Raw genomic sequence first — 13,450 nt, forward strand, 5'->3', positions numbered from 1 at the left:
TTACATTTTATGATGTGCCTGGAAAAACAGTTTGCTAATGTTCATTATTAAAAAAAAAGAAAAGGATTTATGGGATGCTGGTGCCAAAGCCAGAAGAAATAAACTCCTATATTAAATTATCAATCACTTTAAATTGACTTTTTTTTTTCTGTCTTGAGGAAAGATGGCCACAGCTGTACGAAATATGTTGGCTGACTTGCTCTTCATCACATGAGAAAGTTCTGGTTGTTGTAATCACTTTACTGATCCTAGTTTTAATTCCTCACAAGTGAAGTGTGTATCATCTGGGAAAACTTCCTTCACCTGCTTGCTTTTGGTAACCCACTTTGTTGTTTTGCAAGGTGCTTTTGAATCGAGGAAGCTGGAATTATTTCTTTACCGTTTAGAGACTTTAAAACTGGCTTATTTACAGCGTTAGTTTTAGGACTAGAAAAACTGTGCCAGAAGACTGGATTTGTTACCTAGGAAAAAGCAGTGAAAGCAGGTCATTCCTGGAGCAGCAAAAGTGGTAAAACTCAGCTTGGCTGTGGTATAGATGTCGGCCTGGGGTTTACTGTGGACTTCTGTGAAACTCTGCAGGCGTCTGTAGCTCTATTCCATGTGGACTCTTGGTCTCTAGTGAAGGATGAGCCCATGATACTGTTTTTCACTTAGTTGGGCTACTTGCAAGCAGGGGATGGGGCCCTGGTTGATAAAAAAAGTATGTTTTTGTGATGATTATTCTCCTGTCAAGTTGATTGGAAAGGAGCAGGATTGCCATATGGTCTGTCTGGTCTTAGTGATGCTTATGAGTAGTAGCTCTGGAACACCCTGAAGTCTTGCTACATCCATATTGAGAGCACCTAGCAGAATCCTGAACAGCAGCAGAGACATCCTGAGCCTTCAGAGAGGTAGCTTTGAAGATGACAGCCGTTAGTTTGAAGAATGTGGGGCATATTCTGATTTTGTACTGTGAATGCTAAAAACTGCTTTGAAGTTATATCTATGTTTATGGGCCGAACTGTTCAGCTTTCTGACTAAAATTTTCCTTTATTCACTTGGCAATTAAATGAGGTGGTCGTCCGATTCCATTCTGAATGAAAAGAGGGGAAGACAATGTTCAAACAGTCTTATTTTTTTTTTTTTCTTATGACACTTAAGTTATCTCTCAGCCTTCTTTACAAGCAATGCCAAAGTAAATTCTGATACCTCTTAGCTATCTCTCATTTTTGGAGACCAGCCATACATAAATGGTCGCATTTCTGTCTCCCACTACATATATAATTAAATCTGGCCCTGCAATGGAAGAGAGAGGGATTGAGAAAGCTCCTGGGCAGGAGCAGAGGCTGATTAATACGGATTATTAGAGATTGCTGATTGAAAGGCTGCAGCTGTGATTGCCGTAGCAGGGAAAAGGGAGCAAGGCCTCATTGCTTCTAGTGGTGTCTGCCAGGTCTTCAGTTTATTCTAAGAAAGATGTTTTCTGTGTGCTATCCTGCACCCCAAAATCAGCAACTACACCCATTTGTGGTTCTTTAAGGGGACGTTTCTTCCACCATCCCTGACAGATATCAGCCTTGAGACTTACCATACCAGTTCGTACCTTGAAGATGAGCTGGCAGGTTCTCCTGAACTCCTCCCCAGAGCTGTGTGTTTGACTGCGAAGCTGAGCTGACAGCTATAATTTAGTTTTGTTCTCTGTTTCTCTTTAACAGGCGACTGCAATGTCAGTGGATTGCCTGGGACAGCGTGCAGTACTCTCAGGGTGAGTGTGACAGTCCCCATTAGAAATGTGTGACAGTCATTTCCACCAGCCAAATCAGCAACCTTCAGGCTGACCTCAATTGAAGGGCTGATGTATTGGTTCAGAAAGGTGCAGCTGGATTCTGTTCAAGGCTTGATCGAAAGGATTCTGGGTCACGTTTCCAATGGGATACAGAGTGAAAAGCCAGCCACAGCAGCACAATAACACAGTACCTTTCCTGATGCACACTTTCCCAAATCCACTTATGAGAGGTGGAGTATCTGCTTGAAATACACATTAAATCATTTCCTTAAGATGAAATTTGCCCCACATATTCCCGTGGTATATTTGGGCAGAGGAGCTGAGCTCTCTGACTTGCTCTGCTGCTGGTTCAATGCAGGATGATACTCAACAAGAGCAGTAGGTGCCACAGACTCCAAAGTGCCAGAGCTCTCAGGAGGGCTTGGTGTTATGTAGCCAGCTCCAGGGCAAGTCTTCAAACAGCTCAGCAGTTGCCTGCCCAGCTGCTGCCTTCCAGTTCTAACCACTATTCCTGTCCCACTGTCAGTGACACAATTACTGCACCAATTAGGATGTTCACTTCAAATTCAGGATCATGTGAGAGCAGTCAGCCTTGGAGAAGACAGGTCCTTTGGTACAATTTGGGGGCCCACTTGCTTCTGTGTAAACCGTTAGTCCAGCAGCCCTGCACAGGAATAACCAGCTCAGTAGCTGGTTTGGGTTTAATTTGATGCCTCTTCTTCCTTACACCTACCCAGTTTCACATCTTGCTTATTTGGGCTGACAGTGAGCTGGAGATGGCCGGTCTGCAATTCAACATCAGTTCCATGGCCCTCTGCTTGTCAGGCTTCTGCATGCTCAGCAGCCTTTCAGGATTTGCCTCTGATATTTTAAAGCTCTGTGAGAACCTCAGAGGGCTCAGTATCTTTACTCTTCCGAGTAGGGAGCCCTGAGGAGTCTGGTCTGGAAAGAGAGGAAAGATGTTCTTTATATTCCTTCTCTTGGGAAAATTCGGAGCAGCTGTATGCTTGCTATACAGCTGACATATGTGATGCTGGTGTGATTAATTATATATGAATCAATATATTTTGGTGCTGCTCTTCCATTAGAGTTCAGCTGGCTCACAATTATTTCTGTATGGTTTATCTTGCTTTCAAGATCAATCACACTATGGAGGGAAGGATACCTTGCTGAGTTTTGTGAGGAGTGGCCACATCCGGCAGAATGTATGAGCTCAGGTTTAGCATCATGTATATACATCTCTGCAGGATATAGGCTTAGTTCAGGTAAGGAATATAACCAGATCAGCACAGTGCTGTGTCCACCCACATTAATGCACTGCTGCAGCTGAGCTAGCTCTGTGCAGTACTCGTACTGTCTGTGGGGCCAAGCACCCCCCAAACAGGGAGTGTGGAAACGCCCAGCCAAATAGAATCATCGTCTGTTTGTCAGGGCTCATTTGCTCTCAGAACAACCTCTCCAGACTGATGCTGGCTCCTGGGAAGCTGTTGTGCTCCACTCCCAGCCCTGTGCCACCTTGGCTCTGCTGTGTGAGACCAGCAAGGCGTATTTGGATGCGGTTGCACCGTTTCCCAGCGCTTCTTTTAGTATCCTAGTTATCTGGGGTTTTCTGTGGTTTGAGCTACCCATTACATTTGCAAATCCAGTCTAATTTCAATGTGTCTTTTCATGTATTTTTTTAGATGTAGCCCTTTTTGAGGTATGTGGTCAAGTGTAGCATTGTCAGTAACAGTATTTTCATCTGTCTTGTCAAATACTTCTCTTCTTTGGTCTTCTAGGCACAAGGCTGTGAGCTCCATGTGAGCTTGGGGTTTTGAGATCAGTCCTGTGCGATACAGCCTCTTTGTGTCTCTTGCAGCCGCCGTTTCCTCTACATTGTCAACCTGGATGCACCAAATGAGGGTCATCGAAAGATCTCCCGCCAGAGCAAGTGGGACATTGGGGCAGTGCAGTGGAACCCACATGACAGCTACGCATACTACTTTGCAGCTTCGGTAAGTTTGCTCCTTTAAAAGCTGTAGCTCATCTTCTTCCCTGGTCTTTCATGGGTTGACTTGTGCAGCCTTGGAAGGCTGTATGGAGCTGGCACAGACATGCCCCTGCAAGTTGCATTGCAAGATGAAGGCCTAACTCTGATTTACTGCCAGGGAGGTATTTGGCTTGATGGTTCTCAGTTATTGGTTGGTCAGTGTTGAATCTAGTTTTGCTTACTTGTCTTCTATAAACACCTTGCCAAATAAATCAGGCATCCAAACAGTAATTTTCTGGAAGAAAAAGGGTGTATGTGCTCTCTTTCTAACTTTCATTCTGTTATGAGATTTGCGCACTTACTGGGTTTCTTGCTCTGTGCTGTTTTGTTTTCACCTCCCTGCCTTCCTGGTGGGATGTGGTGCACCGGGCAGTCTGTAAATAGCACAGGTCAATACTGGCTCACCGCTGCAACAGCCTAGGTTTGCAGATGGGCAGGGACTGGTTCAACGAGGAGTTCTTATTCAGTATGTGGAGAAGTAAATTGACTGCTCTGAAGAAGCAGTAGTGGCCATCTGAGACTTGAGCGCAGTTTTTAGCTCTCATCTTCACTCAGCCTGTCATGCTCTGTAGCTTGTTCATCCAGAGTCCCAAGCTTCTGCTAGCAGCAGTCGCAGCCATCGACCACAGCGCTGCAGCAACCAGCACTAGCCAGGTGCAGACTGTTCTCATGGTGAAGTGGATGTCACAGAATCACATATTAGTTTGGGTTGGAAAGGACTTTCAAAGTTCATCCAGTCCCACCCCTGCCATGAGCAGGGACATCTTCATCAGCTCAGGTTGCTCAGAGCCCCATCCAGCCTGGCCTGGGATGTCTCCAGGGATGGGGCATCCACCACCTCTCTGGGCAACCTGGCCAGTGTCTCACTACCCTCAGTGTAAAAAATTTCTTCCTTGTGTCCAGCCTGAATCTCCCCTCCTTTAGTTTAAAACCATAAAAAGGATGTGTTTGAGGGCCATACCTGAAGGGCCAAAGATACGTTGGGGAAGCTAAATCAGCTTGGATCCAGCACTGTGAAGATGTGATTTGCTACTTCTGGACTCAAGCTGGCTGTCAGTTCCCTGTGAGTCCGCTGTTGAGCTTGTCATATGTTCAGGTGTACATGTAAAGGTGTAGACTGTCCTGAGGGTCCTACTCTCTGCATCCTTGTGGATGGAAAGGGAGGGTAAAAAGCTGATGTCCTTTTTGCCAACAGCTTTACCTTGTTTGCAGTGCCATTAATTGGAAATGGTGCTGGCAGAGGGAAAGCCTGTCCTTGTGTTTGGATAAGGGCTTCTTATTTTTTTAGTTTCTTTCCCGAAGAGCTGAAACATGTCCTCTTACTGTGTTTGTTTGTGTCTGCCCTCTGGTTCAAGCACATTTCTGAGAACTCCTAAGCTGTTGTTTCAGAAATGCCATTGTTTCCCATCTTAGACCCTTGTTACTTCTTTTGTGCGATCACAAATGTTTGAACGAGAGGGTGATGAAATTGTTGGAAGTGTGTACTGATACTTAACAGAAGAAACACATTTTTTAGAAAATCGTGCTATGAGGAGCTGTCATACTCCCACACCTGGTGCTACAGGCAACACTTGCCATGTGAGATGCCCCACTAAGAGTCTGAGAAACTTCTAGTGATCCTTATCTTGTAGCATCAACTCTGGAGTCCCAGACAAATCCCTTTGGGTGATTTTACTCTCCCCCCTTAAATCCTTCTGTCAGTGAGAAACATGCAAGGAGTTTTCCTTGCCTCAAGCTCTTGTGCAGCCCTGCTGTGAGCCATTAGAGAAATGCCATGTTATTGCTGAGCTGGGAGGAGACCTTCCATTTCAGGGAGGGCTGGAGTGTTTTATCTTTGCAAGTTCAAATTCATATCAAGCAGCTTTGGGGTAAAACAACAGCAACAACAAAAACAAAAAGCAAGCCAACCAACCAACCAAACAAAAAACCCAACAAACCCCTCCCCCCCACCACAAAAACATGTCACAAAAAAGGTAGAGTAAGTATTTTCTCTATTATATTTTTCCCTCATTAACCTGTAAGTTTGAAAACAACGGGCTAATGAACATCAAATTTTGAAGTCATGTTATTTCTGGTTTTGTAAAATCAATGTGAATTTCCAGGCATGGCCCAAAACTCACTGTGCTTGGTGCTATAAATGCACCCAAAAAGGCAATTCCTGCCCAAGAAAGATGAGGGTTGTCCTGGGCTGAAGTGAACTTTGACTAAGGCAGAACATGAACTTAAAGCACAATAACTAGTTTCAAGTAACTTTGTGTGTGGCTGCATTTAGGGGAGGATTTATTCCTGGAATGAGTGAAAAAGCCCTGAATAATGTTGTCATTGATTCATCTGGTTTGCTCCTGTGGTTTACAGTTAGTGATAAGCACTTAAGGCTTTTTTTTTTTTCCTGTGCTGACAAGGATGGAAGTACCCTTGAGGAGGTGACCTTGAAACCACTAGACTGTATTGTTTGTGTTTGGCAATGGCCCTGGTTATCCCAGAAGGGAGTTGAGGGAGAATTGAGAAGGTCCGGTGGTGATCCATCATCCCCCTCACTGAAAACTCCAGTTGTGAATCCGAACAGACTGGCTGGGTATTCCTGCAGAGAGAATTTGGCTGTCTGTTGCCTGCAGTTACAGCATGTTGTTAGGAAATAAAAGCTCCGAGAACATAATTTCATGGAAACATTTTGCAATGTGATTTTTTTTTTTTTTCTCCCATTCTTGTTTATCTCTCTTGTTAAGTGAGTGTAATTAAAGTGTAAGCTTTTGGGAGTCCTTGCAGTCTGTAGGTTTATCTTTGCTTTCCTGCTTTGGGCAAGGACTTTGCTAATCACAGTGAGACTCATTGGTAACTGAAGTTGTTCGAGGAGAAGGGACCCTGGTCCTGACACATGGATCCCTGTCCTGCCTTGTTCGTCTGACACTGTCTCTGTTCTTCCATCTGATTTCAGAGCAATCAGCGAGTTGACCTGTATAAGTGGAAGGAAGGTAATGGTGAAGTTTGCACATCACTGCAAGGACACACACGTGTGATCAGGTGAGGAGCAGGCAGTGCTGCAGACTGTTGGGTGGAAAACGATGGGTTGTTTCAGAGAAAGTGAATATTTTGGTTCTGGCCTCACTCAGGCTCTGTTCTGAGACTGTTTTTACTCACTTTTCTGGACTATACTGTCTGCCCCTCTGTCCTGCCTTCCCATTTGGAGATGACATCAGATGTGATGCTGCTCATCCTCTCATGGCTCCCCACAGTATATCAACTTAGCCTTTGATGGCTCGAGTGTCATTGCCTTAGGCTGCTGTCCTTGTGATGAACAGCAGCCATCATCTGGGAAACAGAGAGCAGCATGTTAAATTGAATCCCAGCCATGTTTCTGTGTGATAGCAGCTTAATTAAAGCAGGTAATCCCAAAGATCAAGTTCACAGCATGTTATGGTGGTGCAGGGGAGATTTCTGCTTCTGGTTCTCAGGGTGTATTTTAGTGCTGGGCTGTAAATGCAGATGAAAGACTGTTTTTCACTCCAGCTCCTGACTGTGGAAGGTAATTGCATCCCTTGAAATGGCTGACTGGAGGCTGGTTGTGTCTCAGGTGCACTCGGTGATCCCAACAGGAGGGCATCTCAGAGTGAGGAATTGGTGCTAAGAATGTGTGGTAACTGGGAACTTGCTGAGACAGTGTCCCTTTTCCTGTGGAGGAAAGAGCACATGTATGATAGCTGTAAAGTTCAGGGCTAGGAGGATGCTTCACTGGAATTTTCTTAGAAACCTTTCATTGCTTCTTGGAATTTACTTAGAGAAATGAGTAAGATCTTGCTTTTTACTTTAAAAGATTCAGTAGATGTCACAGAGTGGCCATGAATAGGTCCGAGAAATGTACTGGGTACTTGTGAGAAGTTGATGCAAACCGTGTGTGCTTTTCTTTGCTGAACTACTGTGATTTTGCATTTGCAGTGACTTGGACTGGGCCGTGTTTGAGCCAGATCTGCTGGTCACCAGTTCTGTGGATACATACATCTACATCTGGGACATCAAGTAAGAATCAGTATGTTTCTGCGCTGCAGGGAAATTGCTGGACTCCTTTCCATAGTTAGCAGCTTTCAGGGTGAAGCACGCACTGATGAGTGCTGCTCTTCAGCTGTGCTTAGAGTGGCTCCTTCTGCTTCCCATAGTCTCAAAGCTGACTCGTGTTCCCCTACTTTCAAGCCAGTTCAGAGGCAACATAGGGCAGCAGAGTGGTACAGTTATGCCGCAGTTGTGCTTCTGATTGGAAAAAGTACTGACTGGCTTTACTTCCTGCCCTGTTCATATCTTTTCTCAGGAGCTTTTCCTGGAAGCCAAGGGTGTTCCTCAACCTGTTTGGATTTTTTTACTTGAATGAACAAGCACCATTTTGTGATCCTGCAGCCATTTTCCAATAAATTCAGTGATTGTTGCTGATTCTCCCTCAGTGGTGGGAAGAGTGGCTGTGTTATTCAGGAACCTTTTCCTGTTCATGCCTTCCCTTACTTCCCGGTGCTTTCTATCATGAGTAATTTCAGGCTAACAGATCTTTCCAAACCCACCAGTATTAAAACCCCACATTTTGCACCTGGTGCTGAGACTGCTGGGTTCTCTTGCTGGCTGTACAGCAGCTCTTTATGACTCCTGGCAAGTCACTTTGTTCCTCTCTGCCTCCTTTGCTCCATTATAATAGAAGGATAATTATATAACCCTACTGCACCGGGTTACCCTGAGGCTTGTTTAGCTCCTATGAAGCACTTAGATCCCTGGTTAAATGGTGCTTGAGAATGACAATATATTATTAATGTGTAATTAAAAGACATAGAGAGACAATAACTGCTGGTTGTGTTTTCCTGTGATACTATCTTAGTGCCAAGCAAAAAATAGAGTTCTCTGAAGGTTGTTATCAGAAGCCCTGCTTTAACTCTATTGTGCCTTTCCATCATTTTGTGTCCGTGTGTGTCACTTGTCCAGAAACACTTGCTGAGGCAGGCTCTGACTGGCCTCTACATCCCCCTTGTGTTACTGAGGTCTCTGAGCTTGTTGGGGCAGTGAGGTCATGGGGCTGCTGGTCTCCAGCAATGAATGTCCTGCTGAAGCAGCTGTCTCTAGTGACACCCTAAGGAGGTAGCCCTGCAGTAAGTGTAGCTGGAAATTCCCTGCTTTATTTTTTCATACAAAATCACACTTTGTTTAGGTGGAAATTCTTAGAGGGAGAAGTGTGGTCCGTTCAGAAAATGTTCTGCTTTTCAGCAAACACAAAAATTATAGACAATGTTGCTTATTTTCACTGGCGTTTTTCATGAAAGGGTAGGTAAATTCCTGAGGAGCAAATTATTGCCTTGATCCATGTCCTGGCTGCTAGGAGTTGTCATGGTGCCGCACTGGCTTATTCTACCACAAAATTTGGTCTGTAGAGTCCACGCACAGCTGGGCTTATTTCGTCTAATTTTGTTGTTATATGCTAGACATGAAGTCTGTGCTCTGAAGTCACTGCTCCATCTGCCATGAATCAGGGTCTGCAAAGGCTTGACAAACACATCAGTTGCTTTTGTTGGGTTTTTCCACAGCTCTGTTTGTCCCTTTTAATCCTCCTGGGAAAAGCTGTTTTGTTGTTTCTTGCAGCAACACTGTGAGCCCTGTGTTTCCTTACCTGCTCAATTGCAACGTGCCACTATTTGCACATTTCTCCTCCCTCTAGTCCCCTCCAACTCCATCCTATGTCCTAAACTTGCTGCTGTATGTGGTGGCAAGCCAGAATGGCTGCTGACCAGCTGGAGGACACCTCTTCCTTTATTTCATTTAACATGATGTATTTTGGTGAGCAGAAGGCATGTTAGCTCCCAAGTGGCAGCAATAAAATTAGTCCTGGAATAGCAGGGAGCTCACAGGGGAGGCCGGACCTGCTGGACTATGCTGTGAGTGCTCACGTTTGCCATTTTGTTTTTTTCAGAGACACCAGGAAACCTACAGTCTCTCTCTCTGCAGTTGGTAAGTATGGTTATAGGCTTGTTTAATACCTACATTTACTGTTATGTGTGCCTCTGCTGCTGTTCATCCCTCCCTTCATACTCTGAGGCTGAACATGACAGAGTATGGAAGTGTTACCATGTGTGATTGTCCTGTGTAGTAGCAGCCTGAGAGGCTCCAGTTCACAGCTCCTTTTAGAAGAGCAGAATTCAGAAGGGATGTGAAGCCCTTTGGGGTTCTCAGGCATGAGTGCAGCTTGGACTGGCTGTCCTAAAATTGCTGGACAGTCACATGGCAGTTGTGCCTTCTAAACATGAGTATCTTCGTCCCTGCTTAACCACCCTGCTGCTCTGCTTGTCCTGTGTTGCCCATCTGTAATTTCTTCATGTCCTTTTATGTTTGAATCAGCCGAGAAACTAAATCGCACCCCAGGCAGTGGCGTTGAATGCTGCTGACTATCAGCCTGTCCTCTGACTTACGGAGGGGCTGGGTACATTAACCGGCTCGATCTGCTTCCTTGGGGCACCTTCAGCGTGCAGGCAGCTGTGGTGGTGACATAAAGGTGCTCTCTTAGGGCTGCGCTTGATCTGGAAAGGTACTTGTCATGGCTGCTGGCAGTGCAACTGTCCAGTTGCCTGTAATAGCGCCTGCTGGCAGGTGCTGCATGTCAGTCCTCACCAGCTATGTGTTGGAACCGGGTGAAGTGCGGATGACAAGCAGAACGTCATTTTCCTGAGTTATGTTCCAAATACTATAGCAGTCCCGGTAACGTGGATCTCTTATGCTCTGCTGCTTAGATTTCCTTAGGCTCTACATCTTCAGCGGCTCCCCCTTCCCTCCCAGCCAGCAAACCTCTACCACAGCGATATAGGATCCTTACTGAATCAGAGAGAAGCAGCATTTGGTTCTGGTGCCTGGACTGGGGTTTCACAGGTCAGCTGAGCCAGCCCAGCAGCTGGCTTCTCAGAAAGCTTCCTCCCGTGCCCCATTCTCTTTAGTGCTGGTCCAGGCATTTGTGTGCCCTTCAGTGAGTGGATCAAATCAATCAACTGGCAACCTATTTGCAGCCCTTTTTCCCCTGGACTAGCATTTTGCCAGGTTGTCAGGATGAATCTGCTCACTGAGCAGCAGCAGGTGGGTAGTGAAGGTGGGGAATAGCAGCAGGCTGAGATCCATTTAGCTTTCTCCTGGACCTCACCTTTCTGATCACTTAAAATGTTTTGAAAATACTGGCAGAATAAGGATGAACAGAAATTTTTGTTTTCTTTTACAGTATCCGAACAATCCACATCAACAGAAGCTGTATTTTGCTTATTAGAAATGACCAACCAACTTTTGATTTTAGCCCCTTGACTGAGTCCCTTGTGATATCACATAATCATATGTGGACTCTCATCCAGTTTCTTTACAATGTCATTGATGTCTTTGACTTCTGTGGTGTATTTTAACAGCTGGGCCTTCTGATCTGCCCAGTGATGAGTCTGCCTCCAGCTGGCCAGACATGAGGTCCACCTGCACTGCATCCTTCTCCTACATCTGTATTTTAATAATAGATCAATAACTCTCCCTGTATAGCATTGGATAATATAGAGAGTGCTAGGGAGATAAATAAATCAGTCCTTGAGCACCTGGGAGCAGCTTGAATGAAAACAGAAGGGATTTGGGAAGGGGAGTGATGAACCTGCAGCTCTTGTCTGCAGGAAGTTGCTGCTTCGGAGCTAATGGACATCAGTATTTTAATTGGGTACAACCCACAGCTGGAAATTCCAATGAAGACCTCTAAGCATGTAACTGGAACACTCTTGCTTTGAGGTATTCAGGACACAAATGCTAAGCTGAGGAATCAGGAGTTAGTGATTTTCATGAAAAGCAGCTTTAAGCCCACATCGAGGGCCTAGTGTACCATTTACTTTTTAATTGTTTATTTTGACCTGCTCTGTTTGTGCTGCAGCTGGAGCTTCCCAGGTGAAATGGAACAAGAAAAATGCCAACTGTTTAGCAACAAGTCATGATGGAGATGTCCGAATATGGGACAAAAGGGTAAGTTGAGGGGTTTTGGAGGAGTCCTTGTGTGTATTCCCGCCTAACCAATACAGCCATCCCTCTGGTCACAGATGAATATTGAAAAAAAAATGTATTGCTTCACCCAAATCTCTCTTGTGGGTTGATTTAAAGTAGAAAGAGTTGGGAGCCCACAAGCCTGAAGAGAGCATGTAGACAGCCATCTTCCCCAGAAATCATGTTCATTAACATTTTGCTTTTGATCTCTAGCACTTAACTGTTTTACCAAGTGTAAAGTGTGGTTCAGGGCTACGCTTGGTGACTGGAATTCGTCACACCTTCGCAGGACCTCTTCTTCGACTACTTTTGCTGAGCTATTTACCTTTCCCCAGCAGGAGGCTGTTCTACCTCTTCTTCCCTTGTTAAAGTGTCTCTTTTTATGCCAAAAGACTCGACCAAATTTCAGGAGCCCCATGCTGAGATGGAAAATGTCTTTCTTTGCAGAAACCCAGCACTGCAGTAGAGTACTTGGCAGCTCATCTCTCTAAAATCCACGGCCTGGATTGGCATCCTGACAATGAGTACACGCTGGCCACTTCCAGCCAGGACAACTCTGTCAGGGTAGGTGTAGTATCTGGGACCTGTGCTTGGGAGTTGTCAGGGTGGTGGAGCAGATCCCTTTCTGCTGCTGCTGTAGTCTTGGGCAGTGCTTGCCATTGGAAAGATCTGGATCCTTATTATTTGATTTCTGGCAGCCTGTGTGCCTTGAGCCAGGAGTGCATTTACAGAACAGGAAGAGAAGCCATTACAGGATGGGTGCACATATGTTTACCGCATATCTGTGGTGGTTTGGGCAGTACTGAAGATCAAAACAACCGCCTCTGCCTGTTGCTTGCCAGAATGGAGTTGGCCACACATACCAGAAGAACCTTCTCCCCAAAATGCAGCGTTGCCAGCCTCAAGCTGATTACAGCAACTTGGGGGGAGACATACTCCATCCCCTGGGGTTCCCAAACTCATGTTGAATTAGGTTATCAATAAGAAACTGCCTGCGAGCACTGCTATGCAGAGCCTTTACTTGAGGGGAAATAGTGTGCTTTGTATGTCAGCCAAATAGAGTTCATTCACATTTAGCTAAGCTCTGAGACAAATGCAATTGATGTGTATTCTAGCAAAGCGAAAGGTTAGATTCTTCATTACAAAATGAGCAGTAACAGCAGGGTGGGCCTGCCTCCAGCCTGGACTGGCACATTGGCTGGGAGCCTGCAGGGTACCTTGTAGCTCTGAAAGCCCAAGCAGGCTGCCTGTCTCCCTGCTCTAATTACTCAAGCTATGATCACTGTGAATGTGACCCCAAGTCACTCATTGTCTAAGGGATGCTGCCAGATGCTGATAGCTTGATATTTGTCCTTTGTGCCATCACTGCTGTTAATGAATGGGATTACTAAGGATGCTGTGGGCACTCTGGCAAGTTTTTCACTCTGGTATATCTGCAAGCCACATGGAAAACTGCAGCCTGAAATTATAGCCAGCTGACTCCTGCCTTTGTTTGTGTTTCTTTTAAGTTCTGGGATTACCGTCAGCCTCGGAAGTACCTCAATATCCTTCCCTGCCAGGTTCCTGTCTGGAAGGCAAGATACACGGTTAGTGAGAAACTCCCACCAGCCCTACTTGTGCTGTGAGAGCAAATGCACAAAGAGACA

The 13,450-nt window shown here is 45.4% G+C and overlaps 1 protein-coding gene across 1 annotated transcript in view; it reads left to right on the forward strand.

The window, feature by feature from the left end:
• Positions 1-13,450, forward strand: part of WDR59 (WD repeat domain 59) — a 48,181-nt gene that overhangs the window by 2,436 nt on the left and 32,295 nt on the right. Inside the window, exons 2-9 of the mRNA XM_065848599.2 lie at positions 1,695-1,744; positions 3,624-3,759; positions 6,730-6,815; positions 7,728-7,808; positions 9,730-9,767; positions 11,698-11,786; positions 12,252-12,368; positions 13,313-13,390. Coding sequence (XP_065704671.1) covers positions 1,695-1,744; positions 3,624-3,759; positions 6,730-6,815; positions 7,728-7,808; positions 9,730-9,767; positions 11,698-11,786; positions 12,252-12,368; positions 13,313-13,390 — 675 coding nt within the window. The remainder of the gene's footprint in view (positions 1-1,694; positions 1,745-3,623; positions 3,760-6,729; positions 6,816-7,727; positions 7,809-9,729; positions 9,768-11,697; positions 11,787-12,251; positions 12,369-13,312; positions 13,391-13,450) is intronic.

Source organism: Patagioenas fasciata, chromosome 13 (genome assembly GCF_037038585.1).
Source record: "Patagioenas fasciata isolate bPatFas1 chromosome 13, bPatFas1.hap1, whole genome shotgun sequence".
Taxonomy (NCBI): Eukaryota; Metazoa; Chordata; class Aves; order Columbiformes; family Columbidae; genus Patagioenas; species Patagioenas fasciata.